Source organism: Desmodus rotundus, chromosome 9 (assembly GCF_022682495.2).
Source record: "Desmodus rotundus isolate HL8 chromosome 9, HLdesRot8A.1, whole genome shotgun sequence".
Classification (NCBI taxonomy): domain Eukaryota; kingdom Metazoa; phylum Chordata; class Mammalia; order Chiroptera; family Phyllostomidae; genus Desmodus; species Desmodus rotundus.
In genome coordinates, this window is record NC_071395.1 from 113,247,609 (window position 1) to 113,271,207 (window position 23,599).

At 67.4% G+C, this 23,599-nt stretch overlaps 2 protein-coding genes across 7 annotated transcripts in view; both read right to left on the reverse strand.

Annotated features, from left to right (window-relative positions):
• Positions 1 to 1,192: 1,192 nt before the first annotated feature.
• Positions 1,193 to 18,290, reverse strand: FASN (fatty acid synthase). Its single transcript, XM_053910847.2, has 41 exons — positions 18,112 to 18,290; positions 16,245 to 16,379; positions 15,576 to 15,728; positions 14,454 to 14,627; positions 14,129 to 14,329; positions 13,906 to 14,028; positions 13,713 to 13,828; positions 13,506 to 13,640; positions 12,591 to 13,053; positions 12,324 to 12,511; positions 12,006 to 12,195; positions 11,553 to 11,647; positions 11,304 to 11,438; positions 11,005 to 11,208; positions 10,743 to 10,858; positions 10,384 to 10,556; positions 10,110 to 10,301; positions 9,949 to 10,029; positions 9,653 to 9,841; positions 9,239 to 9,418; positions 8,957 to 9,157; positions 8,082 to 8,386; positions 7,242 to 7,799; positions 7,019 to 7,137; positions 6,736 to 6,890; positions 6,409 to 6,612; positions 6,144 to 6,294; positions 5,882 to 6,060; positions 5,680 to 5,799; positions 5,351 to 5,473; positions 5,017 to 5,240; positions 4,732 to 4,933; positions 4,463 to 4,614; positions 4,274 to 4,365; positions 3,931 to 4,082; positions 3,595 to 3,840; positions 3,140 to 3,328; positions 2,639 to 2,869; positions 2,315 to 2,535; positions 2,136 to 2,234; positions 1,193 to 2,065 (listed from the first exon to the last, which is right to left on the reverse strand). Exons 2-41 carry the CDS (start codon positions 16,369 to 16,371, stop codon positions 1,676 to 1,678), a joined length of 7,548 nt encoding a protein of 2,515 aa, XP_053766822.1. The 5' UTR covers positions 16,372 to 16,379; positions 18,112 to 18,290; the 3' UTR covers positions 1,193 to 1,675.
• Positions 18,291 to 20,478: 2,188 nt separating this feature from the next.
• The window catches only part of CCDC57 (coiled-coil domain containing 57), a 56,341-nt gene continuing 53,220 nt past the window's right edge, over positions 20,479 to 23,599 (reverse strand). For all 6 annotated transcript variants that reach the window (XM_053910851.2, XM_053910848.1, XM_053910852.2 and 3 more), the window contains one exon: positions 20,479 to 20,828. In XM_053910851.2, the coding sequence (XP_053766826.1) occupies positions 20,626 to 20,828 (203 nt within the window). In that variant the 3' untranslated portion in view covers positions 20,479 to 20,625. The remainder of the gene's footprint in view (positions 20,829 to 23,599) is intronic.

Consider the following 23,599-nt stretch of genomic DNA (forward strand, 5'->3'; position numbering starts at 1 on the left):
GTCCCAGTTCCCACAGCCTTGCTTGTTCATGTCCTTCCACCAGGGATGGAGGGAGGGTTTGGGGCTCTCTGGTCTTAATTACAGACTTGCCCGTTTCTCCTTTTTGGGTCTGTAACCTTTGCTTCCCGTAATTTGGGGCCGTTTTAGGGACATGGAAGTTTACGATTGTCACCTCCCTGGGACTCCCTGTGAAATGGCCCTCGGTTCCTAATGCACTTCTGCTGTGAAACCTTGGACGTTAAATCACCAAGTCCAGAAACCTGTCCACGGCCTGGCTCGCTTTGCGGCGCCTGTCAGAGCCCCGTTTCTCCCAGCTGAGTAACGGGCCGTTGTTTGCTGATCCAGGCTCCTGTGAACAGAGGCCTGGGCTGCGCCCCTGTGGCTACTGCAGGAGTCACCTGTAGGCACTGGCCTCAGCGGCAGGCGGGGAGTCCGCCTTCGGTCGCTCCTGGGCTCCCACCAGGAGTGGCGCACAGGCTCAGTTGCTGAGCTTTCTGAAGCATGAGCAAGCCCCAGTTGGTCTCTGGGCCCCATACTCCCTCCTTGAAGCTGAGGGTCCAGCTCTCTACCTCCTCTTGTGTGCAGGCCCCTGCCGTGGGCCCCAGGGTCCAGCTCCCCGGGTGGCTGCCCCTGAGCCAGTGCAGAATCCCTCCTGCTGCCCATCTGCTGCAGCCCTGGGTGCGCAGGGCCCGCTCCATGCTCCTTTGCCTGAACCTTGTGACCGCCAGTCTCACACTCCAGCTGGCGGGCCACAGGGACACCAGTGTTGCCTTGCAGGGACTGTGCCACGCAGCTCCCACCCACAGCCAGCGGACCTGCAGTGTAGCCCACTATGCAGCAGGAAGGCAGGACACCTCCAGCCACGGGTGCTGGGGGAGCAGACCGGAGGTGGCAAGAGGTGCAGGGTCCCCACAATGGTCACCTGCAACTCCTCCAAATGCCCTCACAGAGCGTGTGCCAGACTCCTGGGGGTTGGGCTGTGCCTGGCAGCCCTTGGGGGCATCTCGCCTGCTTTGTGGGGAGTAGAGGGGGCCCCCTCCAGGCCTCAAGGGACAGGGCCTGGCTCCTGGTGGTTGGTCAGGGTGGAGGGCAAGAAGGATGGAGACTGTGGCCCGTGAGTTCCCCGTGCAAGGCTTGGGGAGGGAAGCGTGTCTACTGGGTCAGTGCGAAAATGAAACAGGCCAGACAGGGCTCTTTGAACTGACAAAGTGAATTTCAAAATCGGAGCAGCGATGAGGATCACATTTCGTGAAAAAACGAACAGAGAGCAAACAGACAGTGGGCACCTGCGTTCCGCTGCGTCACGGCCGGCCAGGCTCAGGCGTCCTGGCTGCACCAGGGCCGCGCCCCGGCGGCTCCCCAGCGGCGCAATAAATAGAATCCAAACTGAGACGACAAATGCAGACGACCCACGCAGACCCCACGTGGTGTTCAGGGCTTGCGGCTTCGCGCCCAGCAGGGCTGACTCTTCACAGACCAGGGCAGGTCTCCGAGTTGGCTGCGTGGGGGGGGCCCTGCACCCACGTGGGAGGTGGTGGCCACTGTGGCCATGCAGGAGGTGCCCAGGGAGGGCTGGGCGTAAGTTCTACTTCTAGCAGCCACTGGGGGCAGCGGCGTGCGGTACAGGCTGGGGTCCCACCGGCAGGACCTCCCGGCCGCCGGCGGCGGTTGCGAGCTAACCCTCCCGCACACTGACACGTGGCTCAGCCAGGGAGCTGTGGATGATGCCGAGGATGGCCTCCAGGCCGCTGCCCTCCAGCAGCGTGCGGTGGTCCCCCTCGATGACGTGCACCGACACCTTGCCGTCGCACACCTCCGACAGGTTGTAGTCGGCACCCAGGTCCTCGCCGTAGGCGCCACCTGTCTTGGCCCGCAGCAGCGTCACGTTGCCGTGGTAGGTGGCGAGGGGCGTGTACTGCTCCGCGGCGCGCAGCTTGTGGTAGAAGGAGCGAGCAGCGAAGGCAAGTGCCTGGCGGTCCAGGCCCGTGTGGCTCTGCGTGATGAGGTCCACGGCAGCCGCCACGCGCTCCTCCAGCCCCGAGAGGGGCAACAGCACCTCCAGCACCTGTGGGAAGGGCCTCTGAGTGGGCGCCGCGGGGTGGCCCGGACAGCCCCGCCCCTGGCCCGGGACCCACCTTGCTGTGCTCTGCGTCGGTGAACTGCTGCACGAAGAAGCACATGGCCTCAGCCTCAGCCTCTCCTTCACAGCCGGGTGTCAGCTTCGAGCGGTAGCTCTGCAGAGGGAAGAGGGGCTCTGTAGAGAGGGGACAGGGGACCTGGGACTGGAACCTGGGACCCGTGGTGCCACTCTCACCTGTGTGTATGCTAGTACAAAGGTGTGCGAGCCATCGAACAGGAAGAGGCTGTTGTGCGTGGGGGCGGGGCTCTGCTGCGCCTGCAGCTGGGAGCACATCTCGAAGGCCACACAGGCCCCGTAGGAGTAGCCAGCAATGCGGTAGGGCCCCTCAGGCTGCACCTGCCTGATGCACTCGATGTAGTAGGCGGCCAGGCTCTGGATGCTGTCCAGGGGCGCAGCTGCAGGGCGGAAGAGGTTCAGTGCGGGCGGGTGCCCCAGAGCCCCATGAGCACACCACCCCGCCTGGCTGGGTGGGGGCAGCACTGCAGGAGCCCGGCACACCTTGGGTGCATTGCAGGCCGTAGGTGGGGATGCTGAGCTTGGCGGCCAGGCTGTGGAAGACGGCGGTGGAGCCCTCGATGGGGTGCACCAGGAACAGGGGCCGCTCAGAACTCTGCACGGAGTTGAGCCGGGTCAAGGTCGGGCCCTCGGGGTTCACCAGCAGGGTGCTCAGGTTCAGCTGGGCCTGTTGCCGGGCAGGGCTGTCCTCCTTGGGCGTGGAGGCTGCCAGCTCTGTGGGGAGAGGCAGGTGCCAGGGAGGGCCAGGCCCGTGGACACAGGGACATGCACACACCCACCTGATTCCAAGAGCTGCTGGTCAGTAGTTGGGTGGGGTCCCTGAGCCCCCAGTGAGCACTCAAGGGCGGGACACAGCAGCCCTGACTGGGAGGCCCAGCTGCCCACAGACCAGCAGCAGGGTGGAAGGGCCATGCTGCTCCTGAGACCCTTGCCCCACGTCTCAGAGAACTCCCTCCTCCCCAGCCACCCTGACCCCACACGCACCATCAGCGGAGCCAGCCCTCGAGGAAAGTCCCTGCAGGTCCCGGAGGGTGAGCTGCTGGATCTCCCGCATGGACAGCACCAGGTCATGCTCGCGCTCCAGGGTCTGGCGCACCTCCACGCCCATGAGCGAGTCCAGGCCCAGGTCTCCCAGCGAGCTGTCCAGGCTGACGGTGGCCATGTCTCGGATGCCTGGGGAGACACGCTTGGTTGGCAATTTGTGAGGTGACACGGAGGGGGGGCGCTGCATGGGTGCAGGCACCTTGGTGGCTGGACCTTGGATGAGGCCCCTTGTCCTCCCGAGCCTCCGTTGCTGTGGTTGCAGTGCCAGCCCTCACCCGAGGGTGCACAGACCACTGGTGGCTCCTGGCACAAGTGAACGCGCAAGCCCCCGTGCCGCTGGGGGGGCCGGGGCCTGGGAGCTACGAGTCTGCCCTGGGGGCAGCGCGCCTCCTCACCTAGGATGTGGGCCACAGCCTTCACCAGGTCGTGCTGGCCGCTGCTATCCCCGCGGGCTGCGGCCTTCTCGGCCAGCACAAAGCTGCTCAGGACAGGGTAGGGCTGGCTCAGGAAGAGCTCCAGCACCTCCAGGCAGGAGGCGATGCGCTGGGGCATCGTCCCACCGACCACCGTGTCGTTGGAGCCCATCATCACCTCCATGACCACGCCTACGTCGCCGATGGAACCCCACTGCACGGCGAGGCCTGTGGGCGAGGGGCGCAGTGAGCAGGGGCGCGGGCGGGGTGGCAGCCACGGGAGCAAGGGGGCGCGGGCGGGGGGGGGGGGGGGCCCACCTGGGAGGCCGTCGTGTCTACGCTGTTCGCATATGCGCTCCATGGTGGAGTTGGCGAAGCCGTAGTTGCTCTGGCCGGCGTTGCCACGCCCACAGCTCACCGAGGAGAAGGCCACGAAGTAGTCCAGCTCGGGACACGCCTCGCGGGTCACCCTGTGGGTTGTCTGGTCACTCCCTGGGGCTGGCTGCCCCTGCCCGCCCACCTTTCGACCCCCCCCCCCCCCGCCTCCCTGGATCCTCCACTGAGACCCCAGCAGAAGGCTGTGGCCTGGACCATGGCAGCACAGAGCGGGGAGAAGCAGCTGTCCCTGCAGTGCTGAGCCAGTGTCAGCCACGCGGCCCACCTGTCCAAGTTCAGTGTGCCGCTGTACTTGGGCTTGTTGACGTCCTGGAAGGACTCGGGTGTCTGGTTCTCCAGCATGGCGTCTCTCAGGACCTGGGGAGAGGCACCCTCAGGGCCTGGCCTGAACCCAGGGCTTCAGGTGGGGACCTTGCCGGGGTGGCCAGCCCACTCCCTTCCGCAAGGGACTCACCATGGCCAGGTTGAAGACGCCTCCGACAGGCCCGAGCCGCGTGGCCTCGGCGATGAGGCCCCGAGCACCATCCAGGGTGCTAGCGTCACTGGTGGACACCAGCACGTGCACGCCGTGGCGCCGCCACTCGCGGACCTGCTTGGCCTGGTAGCCTGCGGGGTGGGGCCACAGTGTCTTTGGAGCACACCAGGCAGTGGCTGGCCAGGAAGGGAGCCCCTTTCTCCGGGCCCCCCCCCCCTGCCCCCCCCAATGCCCTCAAGCCTGCTCACCTGTGCGGATGCCGGAGCGGGAGGTCAGCACGAGCTTCTGGGCCCCTCGCAGCACGAGCCAATGAGCCAGTTCGAGGCCAAAGCCACCCAGGCCCCCGGTGATGACATAGCTCTTGTGGGCCAGGAAGAAGACCTTGGACACGGCCGCCATCAGCGTGGGCTTGGGCCTCTGCAGCCCAGCGTCCTGTTCCTCCTCACGCACCTGCAGCCCAGCAGCACCGATCATGCCCTGCCCTCGGAGCCGGGGCCGGGGCGCCCAGCACCCCCAGCCCGCCGCCCCCATACCTGCACCACCACTTTGCCGATGTGCTTCCCCTGCGCCATGTAGCGGAAGGCGTCCTCCACCCGGGACTTGGGGAACACAGTGCACTTGAGGGGCCGCACCACGCCGTCCCGGATGCCCGCCCGCAGCAGCGCGGCCACTTCACGCCAGCTGGACTCAGCCTCGCTGAAGAGAGCGTCGAGCAAGATGCCGTGGAAGGTCACGTTCTTCAGGAAAATGGCCATGCCTGTGCAGGCGGAGGGGCGGGGCACTCACCACTCGGCCCGCAGCCCGCCCTGCGGGCCCCACCTCGCCCCCAGTCCCTCGGCCAACCACCCGCCTGCTGCCCGGCCTCACCCAGTGGGTGATTGTTGGAAAGGTCGAATTTGCCGATTTCCAGGAAGCGGCCGTGCTGGGCAAGGCACCGCACACTGGCCTGCAGCTTCTCCTCCGCCAGTGAGTTGAGAACCAGGTCCACACCTGGCAGGGGAATAAGAAGGGTCCTCACAGTCACAACCAGTGGGAGCCCACCTGCTTGAACTGGAGGCCCAGACCCTGCCCCTGCCCCTGCCTGGGACAGTGTCTTCTCCCACTCAGGAAGTGGGAGGGGCGTCGGAGGACGGGGGCCAGAGTCGGGGCACACGGCGCGGGGGTTGGGGGCTGCAGGGCGCCCTCGGGCCACGCACCCTTCCCAGCTGTGTGCTGGAGCACATGCCGCTCAAAGGAAGTGTCCCTGGAGTTTGCGAAGCTGGAGGCGTCGAGCTGGGGGAACCTGGCCTGGAGGTATGCCCGCTTCTCGGCCGACCCTGGTGGGGCGGCAACATGCTGGTGAGCCTGGCTGTGGCGCCACGGGGCGGCCCCAGGCTCGGGAAGGGCCGGCCAGCTTACCCACGGTGGTGAAGACGCGGCAACCCAGGCTGAGGGCAATGGAGATGGCGGCCTGGCCCACGCCGCCTGAGCCCGAGTGGATGAGCACCGTCTCCCCGCGCTGTATGCGCCCGCGCACCACCAGCGAGTAGTAGGCGGTGGCATAGACGACCGGAACCGAGGCCGCCTCCTCCAGGGTCCTGCGGTCACAGCCCACGGGTCACTCAGGCCCGAGCCTGGCCATGTCTGCGCGGGGCCCAGGCTCCCGGGCCAACGGACTCACCAGCTGGAGGGCACGTCCCACATGAAGTCCTGAGATAGCATGACGGAGGTGGCCAGGCCTTTGGCGGCCACCAGCCCCATCACGCGCTTGCCGCTGGCGTCTCTGCCAGAGAACTCCATTCCCAGCAGGCAGTCCTGGGCAGTCCAGTTCCCTGGGGGCACACGGCAGGTGAGCCCTGCGGGTGGGGCCCCCTGCCCTCCCCCAGCTCCCCGTCCGGGGCCCACACTCGGCACCGACCCCCACCCCTGATGCGTGCGGCCTGCACCTGGGATGGCGTCGGGGGACAGCTTGCCCGTGGCCAGCATGATGTCCCGGAAGTTGAGGGAGGCGTAGTAGATGGTGCAGAGCTGGGTGCCGGGGCTGGGGGCCAGGGCATGGCGCAGCGGGGAGCAGACCCAGCGGATGGAGGAGAGGTCCCCCCGGGTGAGGACGTTCACAAAGGCATGCTCTGTCTGCTCCTGTGGCTGCCCTGGGGGTGCCAGAGAGTGGGGCTGCGAGGGGGCTGTACGCAGCCCAGGGCTGGGCATGGGGGTCCCGCCCCTCCCACACCCCCCCGCCCAGCTGCCTGGTGAGGGGCCCTGTGGGGGCTTACTGCTCTCCAGCGGGAAGTGGCGGAAGGCCCCCCAGGCTCCGTCCCGGTAGACATTCATCACAAGGTCCCCCCGCAGCACCCTCTGCAGCTCTGCAGAGCTCGGGTCCATCTTGGGGACAGGGGACGTGCTGCTGAGGTTGGACACCAGGATGCACCTGTGGACAGCCAGACCAGTGAGGAGAGGTGGGGGTGGAGGGGCGGGGAGGGGGCAGGGTGTGTGGGGGGCAAGGTGGGAGGAGGGCAGTCGAGGGGGAGGGGCGCACCGCCCGATGGCATCTCTCACCGGACCCGGTGCCCGCCGGGCTCCTTGCGGAGGCAGTTGACCATACCCACGACGCCCGAGGTGGCACAGCTGGCGGCGGTCAGCCACACAGGCCGGGAGGAGGAGTCGGCCAGGACGCTCTACAGAGGGAGGGGAGGGCCGGTCGGCTCTGGGAAGGCCCCGCGGCCCCCATGTGTGCTGCTGAGGCAGCCAGGCCTGGGCCTGGGGGGTGGCGGGGACTGACCTTGAGCGAGTCCACCCATTGGTAGCTGGTGGCCTCCACAGGCAGGAAGATGGGGCTGTCCTGTGGGGCTGGCCGGCGGCACAGGAAGAGCGCGGAGCCATAGAAGGACTTCTTCAGAGCCACCAGGTGCAGGGATGCCCCAGCCAACAGGCTCTCCCACTCGCCCTGGCTCAGGAGGCCCCGCCTGCCCGGCTGCGGCTCGGGGCAGGTCAGGAAGGCGACCGTCTCTGCGAGGAGGTGTCCGCGGAGCAGGGTGTGCAGCAGCAGGAAGCCACCCTCCTTGACAGCAGCCGCCATGTTGCCGAGGGCTGTGGCCGGATCCCCGAGGGCAGCCACCGCACAGTTGCACACCAGGAGGTCAGCATCCCCCAAGCTGCTGGGGGCGGGCTCTGCAGGGTCCCACTGGCCCTGGGCCACATCTTGCTGCTGCAGCTCAGCCTGGGCAGAATCCAGGGCCTGAGGGTGGCGGTCGGTGGCTGTGTAGTCCAGCCGCAGCATGGGCTGGGTGTTGAGCATCGCAGGAATGCGGGAATACAGGTGGCCATCGCCAGCCAGTACCTGAGGGGGATGGGGGACAGATTCCTAGACCGGCTGCACCCATGCTGGGCATCCAGACCCAGGCTGGGCAAACGTTTGCCACCAAGGCCCAGCCACCAGCCAGTCTGTAGGGTCCTTGGGCCCCTTCTCCTCTAGTGCTGGTGGGCTGCAGGGGGGAGAACAGAGACAGGGGCCCCACAGTCTGGAGCAGACGACCTCACCTGGGCTGGGGCCCTGGTGCACCTCAGGTTTGGATCTGCGCGGCCCCAGCCCACTCTGCTGACTGCTCTGCTTGACACCTACCTCCACCACCTTCATCCGGACGCCAGCCACGTTCTCCAGGGCGGTGTCCACACAGGCCTTGAGTGCCGGGGCGTCGAGCAGGCCACTGAGCAGCGGGTCGTCATGCAGCTGCACCCTCTCCTGGGCCAGCAGCCAGCCCAGCTCCAGCTGCGGGTTCCCGTTCAGCTGCAGCTGGCAGGCTGAGGCCAGCAGCCGAGGCAGGCCCCGCTGAGGGGGCTCCGGGGGCGCCTGGGCCCCGTCCAGCCCTGGCACCGCCATCTTCAGCCCCTGCCGGGCCACCTTGGTCTGCAGTGCCTGCGCCAGCCCTGGGGGGAGGGAAATGGGCACTGGGCTGGGCGTGTTCCAGGCACCCGGGCAGCAGGGGTCTGGGTGGAGCAGGGGCCTGAGGTGACCGGGACCCTGCCAGCCCCACTCTCGGGGCCCCTGCCAGCTGGACAGACAGAGACAGAGGGACAGGATGCGCAGCTCAGCCGCCCAGGAGTCCAACTGATGCTGACCATCGAGGGCCTGTGGGGGCCTCCAGACAGAGGATGCTGTGTGCCCCGCTGAGGCCTGTGCGCCGTCAGAGAGGAGTCCCCACAGGCGCGGAGCTCACTGCCCGAGGCCCCTGGCCCCCACCCACCCCGCAGTGGCCGCTCGTGGGGTCTGGCTGAATGGGCCATGTGCCTGAGTGGCTGGGGGCAGGACGTAGCCGGTCACCTTTGAGGCCTAGGCCCCCTCTGAGGACCGGGTAATGGGGACGTAGGCAGCTGACATCAGGTTTGGTTTGAAGGAGTCTGGGGGGCTCACAAGGGGCCCCAAGAAGGGCAGGGCTGGCCTCCACCTGAAGGCGGGGCATGCGAAGCAAGGCCAGGGCTGGGCTGGGAGGGCCTCACCTTTGCACAGCAGCAGCTGTTCCTGCAGGTCCGCGCTGTCTGCTAGGCACCCGTCCTCCACGTGCGGCGTGAAGCAGAACTTCTCCAGGGTGGGCACGAGCTGCTCCTGCTTGCGTGGGGCCACTGAGGTGTGGACCCTCGAGATGAGGACGCCCCCCGCTGCCGTGCTGTTCAGACACCTGTCCACCACCACGCCGACCGCTGCGGGGACAGGCAGGCAGGTGTGGGCGGCGCTGGGTGCGGGGACCTGGGCAGGCGCCCCAGGGCTCGGGGCCGGGCTACCTTGGGCCTCGCCCTGCAGCGTGCACACCATCTGCCGGTGGGCGGTGGGGTCGATGTGCACGGCGGAGATGCGTGTGGGCAGGTACAGGGAGCGCTGGCTGGAGCCCAGAATGGATATCTGCAGCATCGTGTCCAGGAAGGTCACCCAGTTGTCCTTCCACAGAAGCTGGCCCGTGTTGCCTGCGGCAGAGAGGCTGTCAGCCTGAGGGTCAGGCGTCACGCAGCCTCTCCACGTTCCCTGACCAGGTGTCTGGGGCCACCTCCACCTGTGACCGCCCTCCCTCCACGTGGTGTGGGCCCCAGCGGCCACGTGGTGCCTAGATGCTGGGCAACTGGGTGGGCCCCACCTTGCCTCAAGAGAGGCAGACCCAGGGCTCGTGCTCTGCCTGTCAGGTGGGAGCCCTCGTGCCCCACCTTCGAGGTTGGCCTCCAGGATGCCCTGGAAGTGGGGGCCGTAGTCATAGCCCCTCAGCCGCAGCATCTTGTACACGTCCCCCTTGGCCAGGTGCGAGGCCGCCTTGGGGTCCGCTGGGTCCGCGGGTTCCAGGCCATTGTGGTTGTTGAAGAGCGTGGGGTCGGGGTCTTCCCACTGGTACACTTTCCCTGTGGGCAGGGTGGCGGGCGTCTGAGGGCGGGGGGAGCCGCGCCGGCAGCCAGGGGCCCATCCAGAGCGGCCCGCCAGGGCCCCCATGGTCTGGTATCCTGCTTACCGGTCACAACCAGGTTGCCGCTCTGCGACACCTCAAAGGAGTGGGAGGCCTCCAGAAGCCGCACCTCCAGGGGGATGGTCCCTGTGGGCAGCAAGGTCAGAGGTTAGCAGGGGTCAGCAGTCAGCAGGCCCCCAGGGCTCCTCCTGGCCACCCCACCTCACCGGTCTTGGGCAGGATGGTGGCCCGGTGCAACGTCACGTCCTCAAAAGCCACGGGCGTCTGCTCCAGGTTTTTGTCCAGGGCACGCGCCAGCGTCCTCCAGACCAGGCACAGGTAGCCGGTGGCCGGGTAGATGACGCGGCCGTCGATGCAATGGTCCACCAGGTAGTGGTCGGGGGACTCGGGGCTGGCGTCTGTGTGGGCCCGGGTCTCAGTGCGCAAGGCTGGGAGGGAGGGGCTGAGCTCCCGCCCTCCCGAACCCACGCCCCGTCTCACCGATGTTGTAGACGGTGGCGGAGGAACTGAAGGAGCCATTGGGGAAGTCCTCGGCGGCGGGCACATCCCAGGTCTGGCTGTGGTCCCACTTGATGTGAGGGGAGATGAGGGGGGTCCCCCGGGGAGCTGGGAACTCCACGGGCGGGAACAGGCCGTTGGGGTTGATGTCGATGCTGGGGATGGGGGGCCAGGTTAGGGCACGCCTGGCCCTGGGGCCTGCCTGTCACAGCCTCTGCCAATTGTCTCCCCCCACGACCCTGGAGGCCGCCAAGATGGGGGGACCACCCTGCAGCCTCGCCCCCCTCACTCTGGAGAGGGGCCACGTGAGCAGCGCAGGGGGCGCGGGGGCACAGACCCACCCCGCCAGGTGCAGCCGGCCCACGTTGCTGAGGAAGAAGCGCAGGTTGTCCTCGTGGCCCTTCTTCATCAGGGGGACGATGGTGCAGCTGGGCTTGAGGCCTCTCTTCAGGACGGCCTGGGTGGGGGGTGCACAGTCGGGCCGGTTCCTGCCGGCCCCCCACCTGGCCCATGCCCACAAGGTGCAGACCCTCAGCTTTTGGACCCTGGGGGACCACCTCCCCCCAGGAGCCAGCAGGGCCCCCGCCCAGCATGTGGGCATACCTGTAGCAGGCCATGGGGGGCGATCTCCAGCACCACGGCGTCCTCCGGCACATGCCACAGCGCCTCTTGGAACAGCACGGGGCTCACCAAGTTGTTGACGTTGTACTCGGCCGAGGGAGTGCGGGCCAGGCTGCCCTGCCACTCAGCCTCGGGGATGGAGGTGCTGAGCCAGCGAGCAGAGCGGGGCCGCGGCTCCCGGATCACCTGTGCACACCGTGCCCGTCAGCCCCCCGGGGCTCTGGCTCACCACCCGTGCTCCACGGCCCGCTCCGGGCGGCCCCCGAGGGCAGTCTGCCCACCTTCTTGAGTGCCCGCAGCAGCGACGGGGCGATGGCCTCCATGAAGTGCGAGTGGAAAGCGTAGCCGCCAGTCTGCACCTCCTTGGCGAACACACCCTCCTGCCTCAGTTGCTCCACAAACTCGGACACGGCGGCCTGGGGGGCAGGGGCAATGGCAGTCCTGGGCCCTGCGCCGGCCCCTCAGGCCTCGCCCACCCGGGGGGTTGGGGGGGGGGACCTTGGGGACCAGACCGCAGCCCCAGCACGCACCTGAGGTCCTGAGATGGTCACCGTGTCCTCGGAGTTGTGGCAGGCAGGGACAACACTGGGGGGGCAGCGCTGCCTGCACTCCTCCCAGGACAGGCCTGTGGTGGAGACACCCGAGGGCAGCCCTGAGGACTGGCCCCGTGGCGGCGGCCACAGAGGCAGCGGGGCCTCTGCGAGGCCCTCGTCCCACCGCCCTGCACCTCCTCTTGGGTGCAGGCGTCATCACCACCGTCGCACGGGCCTCCCGTCACCAGTCCCGACACCTGAGGCTCCCTCCGTCCCACGGTGCGAGCCAGGGTGAGTGGCCCCAACACCCCGACTTTATCAAAACTGCTGCGGGTTCGAGTCCCCAGGTGGGCTCAGCTCAGGCTCATGAGAAAACCTCACTGGCCTTGGCTGCCGGCACCACGGCCCCCCGTCAGCCCCTTAGGCCCGCGGAGCACAGGCAACACCTACCCACAGCTGCCATGGCCCCCGGCGGGAGGTTGGCCTCCTTGATGCACTGGCCCCTCCAGTAGGCGGCGAGGACGGCCTCGTCCTGGGAGAGACAGCCGTCGGCGTAGCCACAGGCCACCTCACCCAGGGAGTGCCCGATGATGCCGTCTGGCTTCAGGCCCATAGAGGTCAGCAGGTCTATGAGGGCGATCTACGGGGTCACACACATCCCGTTAGTCCTGGGGGTGCCATGGCACCACGGGGACTGCCCTCCCAGGTCCAGGCCCATCTTCTGCCCCACTCCCCCGGGCCCTCTGACCCCAGACCTGGAGGGCGCACCTGGATAGCGGTCAGGCTCACGAAGGCGTGGACAGTGTCGTCAAAGGTGGCCTCATCTGGGCTCATCAGCAGGTCTGACACCTGCAAGCCCAAGGGCTTCACAGCCTTGTCAGACCGCAGGATGGAGTCTCGGAAGGCGGGCAGGCGCATGAGGCTGAGCCCCATGCCACACCACTGTGTGCCCATCCCTGGGAGGTGAGAGGTGTCAGGGGCAGGGCCGCCCTGCCCGGCTGCCCCCTCGCCCAGGGAGGGCCGGGGACAACTCACCAGAGCAGATGAACCAGAGTGGGCGCTGGCCGGGAGCCACCTGCTGCACCTCCTGGCCGCCTTCCCCGCTGCCCAGCACGGTGCAGCCCCGGAAGGGCATGGCGGTGACGGAGGTGGCCGCGATCTCGTTGAGCATGCTCACGAAGGCCAGCTCCTGGCTGTGCTCGTGGCCCTGCTCCAGCAGGGCCTGCACGGCCTCAGGGGTGCGCCCGCTGGCCAGCAGCAGGCGGGGCAGGGTGGCGTGTGGGGCGGGCGCCAGGGGCGGGCGCAGGTTGGGCTGGAGGACGACGTGCACGTTGGAGCCGCCGAAGCCGAAGGAGTTGATGGCCACGTTGCCCCCGCGCACCGGCAGCGGCCGCTCCACTACCTGCAGCTGCCCATCCCGCAGCCCTGCGATCTCGGGGTTCGGATTGTGGAAGTGCAGGTTGGGCGCCCAGAGCCCTCGCTCCAGGCACAGCAGCACCTGCGGGCAGCGTGCGAGCGTGAAGACCCCGAGGCCTCGCCCGGGGCCCTGCTGCCACCCTGCACGGCACCCCCACAGCCCCCCACCACAGCTCTGGGGCCACCTTGAAGACCGCTCCCCTCCCCTTCGACCCACCACCTCCCAGACCCTGTGGCCGTGGGCCTGGGCTCAAACGCCCCCCTTGGCCAGACCTACCCAGGTCCTGGTGTGAGAGCTGCAGATGGGAAGCTGCCTGCAGCCCCTCCCACACCTAGAAACCTGAGTGATGGTGGCCAGGGTCCTGTGGGTGACCGCTGCCCGGTTTCCCCAGTGGTGACTCTAGCCATTTCCACTCCCTGCAGCCCCGTTGGGAGGTGCTGTGCAGAATGCCAGCCCCACAGTGAACCAGGGCAGGGACCGGTCACAAGTTCACAGCCTGCCACCCAGGCCTCGGGGGCCAGCTCCGCACCCACCTTGGACAGCGCCGCCAGCCCCGAGGCGGGTTCCGGGTGCCCCATGTTTGATTTGGTAGACCCGACCAGCAGGGGGCCCTGGCGGCTGGCACACAGGGCTCGGACGATGCTGTTCAGCTCCTGGGGGTCGCCCACCTGTGGAGGACACGGGGAGGGTTGGCATGGCAGCCGGGCGGGCACAGTGGCAGGGTGTGGGCAAGGCCTCACCTTGGTGCCCGTGCCGTGGGCTTCAATGTACTCCAGAGACTCGGGGGCCAAGCTGGCCCTCTTGTACACAGAGCGGATCAGCTGCTCCTGGGCCTCTCCAGAAGGGAAGGTCACGCCTGCAGGAAGGGCCGGGCCTCAGCACCGCACTGCCCTTGCCGCCCACAGCCCCCACCCCCACCGTCGCCATTCCCACCTTGCTCCTTGGCGCCGTCGGTGTTGGTGCCGGAGCTCAGGATGGTGGCGTACACCCGCCGGGCCAGGGACTTCTTGGTCAGCAGCATGGCCACCACGGCCTCCGAGCGGCAGTACCCGTTCCCTGAGGGCGAGGCTGGCTCAGGGCGAGGCGTCTGCCCGGGGCCAGGGGAGGTGGGGGTGCAAGTGCTGCCCTGGGCCCCGGCCCCTGCCCGTGCCCTCACCAGCCTCGTCGAAGGACTTGCAGACGCCCTCGGGGCTCAGCATGCCCAGCTTCATGAACTGCACGGAGGTGTTGGGCTTGAGCAGAACGTTGATGCCGCCCACCAGGGCCATGGGGCACTCCCCGCTGCTGATGGCCTGGCAGGCACAGTGCAAGGCCTGCAAGCTGGAGGAGCAGGCCGTGTCCAGGGTGATGCTGGGACCTGCAGCCACGGGCACAGTGCGGGTGTCAGCCCTCGAGGCCCCACCAGCCTGCCCGGGGGAGGGGCGGCTGAGCCTGGAAGGGGCTCGCTGCCCTTGTGCCTGTGCCACGCCGTGGGCACTCACCTCTTAAGTCGAAGAAGAATGAGAGGCGGTTGGCCATCATGGCCCGCTGGCAGCCCACCATGCTGTAGCCCAGGAGCGTCTCGGGGTCCCGGCTCAGAGCCTCGGAGGCCTCGGAGCCGCTTGAGCCCACCCAGACGCCTGTGTGTGTCCCTCGGAGCGCGGCCGGGTTGATGCCTGCAGGGGGCAGTGGTTGGGCCGGGGGGAACTGCACCTTGCTCCCCACCCGGCCTTGTGGAGCGATCCTCCTCCCGGCCTCTCTGGCTTGAGAGAGGGCCCCCCGCCTTGGCCTGACTGGAGGGCCTGAGGCCCGGGACCCAGGTCACAGGAAACTGAAGAAACTGGGGCCCGCGGTGGGGGCGGTGCCAGGTGCAGTTCAGAGCTCTGGGTCAGGCAGCAGTCAGAAATGCCAGAGGTGGAGACAGAGGGCAGCATTGTCCCCAGGCTACTCCCCTGGCCCTAATGTCGCAGGCAGGGTCTGGTGAGCCCCAGGGCCAATAGGCACCCAGGCCCCGAGGGTGGCCTGCCCTGGGACAGGCAAGATAAGGGGACAAAGGAAGACAAAGGCTGAGTGTCCAGGCTCCTGAAGAAGGGAGGGACAGCCCCAGGGGAGAGGCTCTCAAGGCCTTCGGGTGGGGCCAGGCAGTGGGCGGGCGTCCACCTCCCATCCAGAGAGGCCGGGGGGTCTGTCTGCCCTCCAACCACCCAGAGAGGAGTGTGTCTCCCACCTGTCCTGCTCAGTGCCTACCCCAGGGGTGGCTGGGGTCTGCTGACCAAAATCGGGAGGAGCCAGCCTCCTGCCCCTTCTCATAGGTGTGTGAGGACACAGCAGGGATAGGTCTACACCCCAGGACAAGAGACAGCTACCTCAGGGCCAAACACAACCCAGGGGAGGGCAGAAATCTCCTGCTCGGCCGAAGATCAGCCTTCGGACAGGGGTGAGGAAACCGGGGCAGGGCACACCCAGAACACTTGGGGTGGTTGTGAAACCCGGCCTGCCTGCGGGCTTGTGCCTGCTGGCCGCAGGCTCTGAACACGCGCTGGTTTCAGAAGGAAAAAAACAAGCCAGGAATGCCGCTGTCCTGCTGTGGCCTCACACTGGCCACGGGCCCCCCAGTGACCCACCTCCGTCCACAATGGCCTCGTAGGCGACCTCTAGCAGCAGGCGCAGTTGGGGGTCCATCGTGTGTGCCTGCTTGGCATGGACCCCGAAAAAGGTGGCGTCAAACTTGGACAGGTCCTTCAGCTTGCCGGCCCGCCGGGGCAGGCCGTAGAGCCCTGTGGACACGGCGGGTGGAGGGTGTCACAAGCCCAGGGGACAGGCAGGGAGCTGTGTGTGTGCTCCCCGGGAGGGCAGGCAGGGGCCCTACGGCCCAGGCAACAGCCCCCCGCCTGGCCTCCTTGGAGCCGGGCTCCGAGGCGCTGACTCACATCCCGCAGATCAGGTAGGACGACTCTGCGGAAGAGCCTACAGGCACGAGAGAGTCAAACCAGCTCCCCCAGAGCCCGGCTGTTATCTAACCTCGGACACGTGGGCCAGCAGTGGCCCGCGGCTCTGCAAGCATAGGGTGGTGGGCGGGCAGGGGCACTGACCCACTTGGCCTTGCCCTGGCCATGCCCCCAGCTATGGACCCCAGCCGGTCACCTGGCTCGGCGCTGAAACAGGCAAGGCCGCACACCAGGGCTGGCCCGCTGCCTCCCGTGGCCGGGGCCCAGACCCCACTCTGGCCCCATCTCCAAGAGGAGCCAGGCAGCCCCAGACAGCAAGGAGAGGTGGGCAGGCCACCCACTCACCGGCCTTCCACCGCCTGTCGTCCTCTGTCACCATGTCCACGCCGCCGATGAGGTTGGCCCAGAACTCCTCCAAGTTCTCCGACTCGGGGAACTTCCCAGACATGCCGGCGATCACCACCTCCTCCATGCTGCTCCCTACAGGGCCCAGATACCGCTCGGCTCGGCCCCCTCCACGTGGCTCACCCACGGGTCTGAGAGGGCAGGCAGCTCAGAAAGTCCCAGACTGAGGGGCAGACACCCCTGTGTGTGTGTGTGTGTGTGTGTGTAGGGGGTTTGTGCGTGGCAAAATCTGGTCCATTGGGCCTTTACCTCCCACTGGGGCTCCACACTGACCTATCACAGCTGGGGCTCTGGCCTGGGGTGACCCCACTGAGGACCGCTGCCTGTGCCCACACACAGCAGTCAGTGGCCTCTGCGACCTCCCGCAGGAGGCCACCCGGGGGTCCCTATCTGCCCAACCTGCTCAGAGCTGGCCCAGGGCTCCAGCAAGTGAAGGAAAAGAGGCGCCAAAGTCTGATGGAGGAAAATGTGGGGCAGGGAGGACACCAGCCCACAAGCAGCAGCCCTGCACTCAGCCACGAGAACAGCCTGGAGCTGCCGGGACTTGGGAGGAACCGAGGACCAGGGGCGGCTAGGGCAGGTGTGGAGGCCTGGCAGGGCTCTGGGGGAAAGGTGGCCTGTGTGCCACGGTGGGCCAACCTGGAGAACCTCTCCTGGTCTGGTGCCAGCACAGTGCTGCCCACGCTGTACACCTCTGCAGGTTAAGCCCCAGGATGCCCCTGGCTTAACTCCCGGTAGCTGGCCTAACTGCCCAGACCCAGGTTCCCAAGGCACCTCTGGAGGGAGCACCTGGCAACCCTGAGCTTGTGGCCCCTGAGTAGCCCCTGAGGGTCTAGGCAGAGCCACGGTTGGTCTCTCAACTTCCACCAAGGCCCCAGGGCCTCTTGATGCTAATGACCGGTGGCCCTGCCAACCCCCGACCCTCCCAGGTTTCTGCGATAAAGGGTGGGTAGGCAGGGGACAGCAGCGGTTTCCTTGGGTGGCCCAGCATCCCGCTGTCCCAGTAGGGAGGGAGCCTCTTGTCCCAGAGCTGAATAAAGAGTCCTTTGCCGGCCCAGGGCACCAGCTCCCGGGCGGCTGCTTCCTCCAGAAAGCGTCGGCTCTGTTCTCCCCTACTTGCTATTCAGGCGAAGTCCGGAGGCAGAGGGGGGGGTGGAGACCCCCGCAGCGCGCCTCGCTCTGCCGCCACCGCACCCGGCGGGAGCTGCACATCCCCCAGAACTTTGGGGGCTCGGGGCTGCGCCCACGTGGTGGGGAAATCTGTCCGTACCCGGCTCCGGGGCCCCTCGGCCATCTCCCTCCCTTCTTCCCGGCCCTCCGGTTGGCTGAAAAGGCGCCTCTGGGTCGGGCTGAGCCTCGGCTTCCCAGCTGTCGGGGGCGGAGGGTGCCACGGATGGAGGGGCCCAGAGGCCTGGCCCGCATGGAGACTTTTGTGGGCGCTGAGGCCGGGTGCGCACCTGGCAGCAGGGGCTCCGACCGGTCCTCGGCCCACCCCGAGACCAAAATGGCTGTTCGCGGCCCTCTCGGCGTCCGCCCCTCGCCATCGCCCACCTGCCCCACCGGGCCTGGGGCGCGGCGCGCAGGCCCTTCACCGCCCGGCCCCGGAAGCTGCGCAGTGGCTCGCCCAACAGATGGGGGCTTGGACCGCGAAACCCGGGCGGCCTCTAGGGGCGACCCCTCACCACGGGTGGACCGTGCGCTTCCTGAGGCAGGAGGATGCAGGCGGCGGCCACCCGGGAGCCCGGCCGCACCACCCCGGCCTCGAACACGGCCCGGCCAGGGCCACAACCCGGCCCTCGGCTGGTACCTGATCTAGGCGCGGGCGGCAGTGCGGGCGAGCGGCGGAGAGCGAGGATGGAGCACCGCGGAGGAGGGGAAGCCGGACCGCTGCCGTCTCTCTGGCTCCCTCTAGGCCGGCGCCGACTCTATTTAACCGCGGCCGTCCCCGAGCGGACACGCCACATGGGCTGACAGCTTGGCTGCGCCTCCCAGGCCAATGAGCGTCGGGGCTGCGCCCCGGGACCCGGCGCGCCGCCGCCAGTGGGGTGATGCGGCGCGCCGCTGGCGCGCGCCGGGACCCTACGCGGGGACGCGCCCGGGGGGCGCTGAGATGGTGGGCCCCTACTTCCGTTCCCCGCTTGGAGGGCACGTGGCGTGCCCCCGCCCAATGCCTTCCCGGGCCGCCCCCACCCCCGGGGCCAAGGGGACCACGTGTGCGTGGCACGGGGGTGAAACGGAACGGGGTGTGTTTGGGCCACTAGGGGGGTCACACTGGGGCCACACTGACAACCCGGCACACAGAAAGGACCGACGCCCGAGCTCGCGTCCCAGCCGCGCGGAGCCGGCCGGGGCGTGGCTTGTTCTGCAGCCGCGCCCAATCGGGGGCCGGGGGCGTGCGCGCCGGCCCACTGGCGGCGCGCCAGTGGGCGTTGCTAGGCGATAGGGTGATGGGCTGGTCTCGGACTGCGCGGGACGCCGCGTACTAGCGCGGTCGTTGACCCGGTCGGAGCCCCCGGCGGGGTTACTTTCGGTCACCGCAGCGCGGGCCTGGTCCTTCCTGTCCTGCTGTCCCACTTGGCGGTGCCAGCGCGAGAAACCGGGAACCCCTCCGAGGCCCGGCAGTAGCCGAGCGGGCGCACCCCCCCGGCTCTCTGGAGCAGGCCGTGGGGAGGGGGCGCGGTCATCTGGCGAGCGTGCTCTTCACCAACACCACTTGGTGTGGTTCGAACAAAGGAGCCTCCCTGGGCAGAGGCCCTCGCGCGCGCACAGGGCCACGCACACCCACGCGCGCGCAGGCGCACCGGCGGAGGCTCAGCCCGGTGCCTCGGCTTACTGGCGCGACTTCCCTTGTAATCCTGCCCAGTTACCGACCTGAACTCAGCTCTGGCCCCGCAGCTCACTGGGGACTCCGGCGCAGTGGAAAGAAGGGTAGAAAAGGAAAAAGGGACAGAGGGCTCCCAGGTCCAACAGCTGAATTGCTGTTCTGAACAATGTCTCCGCGGGATTTTCTTTCTCATGATACCTGGTACCCAGAGCCAGGAGTGGCTGCGCCGGTCGGAGACTTGCTCATGGGCTGTGAGGTGCTTCTAGGGAAAGTGACCTGGCACCTCTATTCACTTTGTCAGCTAAAGGAAGTCTCGCTGCCACGCCTCACTAGAAGGGGCAAATGCGGAAACAGCGGAGCGCTGAGACCCCCGCCCTGGGCAGAAGTGCTAGCCTCTTGGGGAGGCCGCCCCATGCCCACTTGTGTTTACAGGGAGCTGAGTGAAGCAATTTCTGATGCACAGGGTGAGGCAAGAGCCACTGAGCACCCCTGGGTCCTGGGTCTGTGACCTTGGGCCCTGCCTCAGTGCTGGCACGTGCCCCCACACCTGTGAGCTAAGCAGGCTCAGGACACTGCAGCCACAAAGGCCACCTGAGGTGCCCTGGTCTTACAGCAGGGAGGCGGGGTGCCACCCTGTGGGAGGCGCAGTTCCCCACCCCCCCACCCCCTGCTGGGAGAGCTGGCCGCACCTACTGGGAAGCCTCAAGCTGCCTGAAGGCATAGCCACCCCCAACCTGGGGTGGGGACGGGGCGTCCCTGTCCCTCAGCAGTGCTGCAGGCAGGAGCCTTCTGGCTGTGCCAACCAGCTGCAAGCGACAGAGAAGAACAGGGCTGAGGGTTTTGGAGGAGCTGAGGAGCCCAGGGCTACCTTCCCGACTGCGGCCTCCTGGCCGGGCGCCTGTGGCTGGGCGCTGACTTAGCACAGAGGATCCCAAGGGTCAGGACCCGGTGGCCATGATTCTTGGGACTCGGTTTCCTGGTGGGGAGCTGTGACACTGGAAGGGCAGCATCAGTTTGTGTGCTTCTCCCTCTCGCAGACGCTGGGTCTGGGGCCACACTCACCCCGACGGCACCCCCGATGGCACCCCACACGGGCACCCTGGCATGCAGGACACAGCAGGGGCCCCATCTGGGCACATGGGGTCACCCAGCCCCACCGTTTTCACTGTGGACCCCCCTGCCCGCACGGTGCCCTCTGGGGGGGCGCTTTCATTGCGGGTGGGCATTCTGACTCTGCTCTCTGTGCCAGGCAGCACACAGGTGGTGGGCTGTGGGCTGCGACGCGGGCTGCGGGCGAGGCCCTGACGCCACTTCCCAGGTAGGCTAGGTGAACAACTCTCCAGCCAGCGGGAGAGGAGGCACAGCTTTAATGGGATCTATACTCGGTCTGCAAGACACCCCAGCAGTGCTCACAGTGTCCGTGCGCACGCACTCACACCCCCGCTGTGGAGAGAGCAAGCGGGGATGGGGGGAGGAGAGAGGAGGGAAGGGGTGAAGTCAGTCCTTGAAGTTGTAGTTCCGGATCTTGGGGGCCCTCTGGCAGCGTTTAGGGTTTACAGGGTGAGCCCTGGGGGGTCTGGCAGGCTTAGCCTTGGCCTGGGCTTCCATCTTCACTCCCTTGATGGCGAAGGTCTCCTGTGTCTCCGTGGGACTCTCGTCAGTGTGTCTCAGGCTGTCAGCCGCTGCAGGTGCTGTGAGCTCTGCCAGGTGAAGAGAAACCAGAGGAGGCCCTGTCACCTCATGGGGCTGGAGGCCGTGGGCTTTGGAAGCAGGAACCCGCCACCCCACACCCTGGTTCTCTCCACAGGAGCTCCGGAGCACAGGAGCTCTACGTGCAGGCCAGGGGTCCTCCCGCAGTGGCTACTCAGTGTAGGCAGCAAGGACCCGGCCCGGTGTCCTGAGGCTCCCCTGGCCTGAGCCTGCCCGCACTGGGCTCCGACCAGTCCATCTCCAGGTACAACCATTTCAGGACGGGGCCCCGGGGGCGCCGAGGTTCATGCCTGACGGTGGCGCTGCCCCGGCCGCCGCCCGCCCCTGGCATACGGGCCATGCTCCCTGAGCACCTCCACCTGCCTGGCAGCCCTGAACTTTATTCTCTGAGATTCCTGATTTCCATATTTTTAGAACTAAGAATGTATTTCTTTTGTACAATAAGGATGCTCTTATTAAGAAGCAATTGTAAGCTCAGAGCTAGCTCTCCCTCATGGGGGCCAGCAGGCCAGGCGGGGGGCTGAGACACCCGGGTGATGCTCACTCTCTGCACAGCGCCACGGCTGTGGGGGGAGTGAGGTCTTGGGGAGTCGCCCAGCTCGTGGCTGTGTGTGGCACAGGTGGGCCCCGAGGACGAGAAGGGCCAGCCGGGCAGCCTGGGAAGGGAAAGAGCAGGGCCGTGGTGGGGAGGGGCCGTGGAAGGAATGCGCTGGGTGGCGCGCTGTGGCCTGCTGGTGCCGGAGTTGAGGTCTGCTGGACGTGCCCTGGTGCCTGGCCCTCCCCTCGGGCCCTTCTTTCTTCTTGTGCTTTCCCTGCAGCCTCCTTGGGCTTGCATACCCCATGGCCACCCTCCTGTGCTCTCAGACCCAATCGTCCTCCCACTGCCTGGCCTCTGAGCGCCCAGTCCTGGGGGGTGAGGGTGGGGTCCTCAGATTCCAGCCCCCTCTTGACAAGTAAACCCGCAGGCTCTGACCTCAGTCAGTGGTCACTTCCTTCTTGCCACCTGGGCACCGACCTGGGCACGCTTGAGCTCCCTGAGACACTGGCTGGCAGGGTGGGGGGAGGGACGCGGAGCCCAAGGACAGGAGAGTGGTCCTTGCAGAGGCAGGGGCGGGCTGTGTCTGGCCCGCTGGCCCTGGCACCCCCTGTGACTGCCATCCCACCCGAGCAGCCGGAGCTGTGCCCCTGCTCCGTCCAGTGGCCGGTTTGCCTTCTCCTTCTCCCCCAACCTGTTTGGCCAGTCCAGTCCAGGCTTCCCCTCTGGCCCCGGCCCCGGCCCGGGCTGGCCTCAGGAGACTGTGGGCACAGGGCGAAGCTGCTTCTGCTTCCTCACAGGGCTGCTGCTGGTCCCGGAGACGCTGAGGCCCCATCCCTGAGCCCCGAGCGGGACTGAGCTTGCCAGCGCCTCCTGGGAGCAGCTCCCTGGGCAGACAGTGCCCAGCACGTGGGCCTGCGCCTGGAGCTGGGATGGACCCTGTGGACCCGCGTGGAGTGGGGGTGGCCAATGTCCTCTAAGGGGCAGTGCTGGTCCTGGCTGTCTGTGGGCTTGGAGCCATCGTCCAGCCCCGTCTGTGTCGCCCTCCAGCCTGCCTGGGCTCTGGACGGCTGTTGCGAGGCTAGGGAGGGGCCCAGGAGTAGGCCTCCTCAGCCTGGCCTGTCTCCCCTGCCCTCCCTCCTTTGGGGCGACAGCCTGCCTGTGCTGATGGCCCTCGTTTCTGCTGAGACTTCCTGCATCCAGGGGAGCCCCGCACGCCCCACATTTAATACCCCACGTCCCCTCACCTTCACCCTGAGCCCCTTTATGATTATGGGTTCACAGAGATCCAAGCCCGAAACCTAGATAAGCGAGAGAAAATTCAGGAAAGACACATTTTCAAAGGGAACCCGTGGGGGCTGCACCGCAGGGTCAGCCAGGCCGGCTCCAGCTCCAGGCTCCCCCAGCCCTTCAGGGTCCTCAACACCCTGGCCGGTGCCCCCGGCAGGCCACACGGCCACTGGCTGCTCTCTGCTCCCCTTGGCCAGAGGACAGCTGCTGGTGAGGCAACACTCTCCTTTCGCACAGAAATGTGGCCGCTCGGGGTGGGGGTGGAGGGCTGCCCTTCCTGCACAGGGTGCCCTGAACAGCGTCCCTGGCCAGAGGGTCCCCATGAAATCCCTCTCTGGGGGTCTGGTGGTGTCCTTTTGGATCCCCAGGGCAGTCAGGCCCATGGCGGGGGCAGGTGCACGCAGACTCCAGCAGGCCAGAGGGGGGGCTGGTGATGCTCCCAGTGTCTCTGCTGCTCCCTGTTTGACTTGGCCTGAGCGCAAAGCAACGTGGCTGGGACCCTGCAGACAGGCCCCTGGGGGCCAGGCTCGCCAGGAGGCCAGTGGCCTCTCTGGGGCCTCCAGGAGCAGGGTCCACAGGACATTTAAAGCCACACTGTGAGTTCTGGGGTGCGAAGTGCCCGCCTGCTCAGGTGTGAAGTCTGAAGTATCAGGACCCTGGTGGGTGTGCAATGGGGTCAGAGCCTGCCGCCGTGACCCCTGGCTCCAGCTGCCTGGCCCCAGAAAACACGCCAGGCCCAGGAAGCCCCTCGCTGTCACTCAGTCGCAGAGTGAGCTTCTCACTCCCCAGCCGCGGCCCTGCAGCTCTCAGGGGATGCGTCTGGAGGGGACGCCCAGCAGACGGCACAAGGGACGCCAGAGGCAGAGGCTGGAGCAGTGAAGGACAGGCCCAGCGCCAGGCGACGCAGGACGGGCCAGGAAGTAAATACACAGAAAA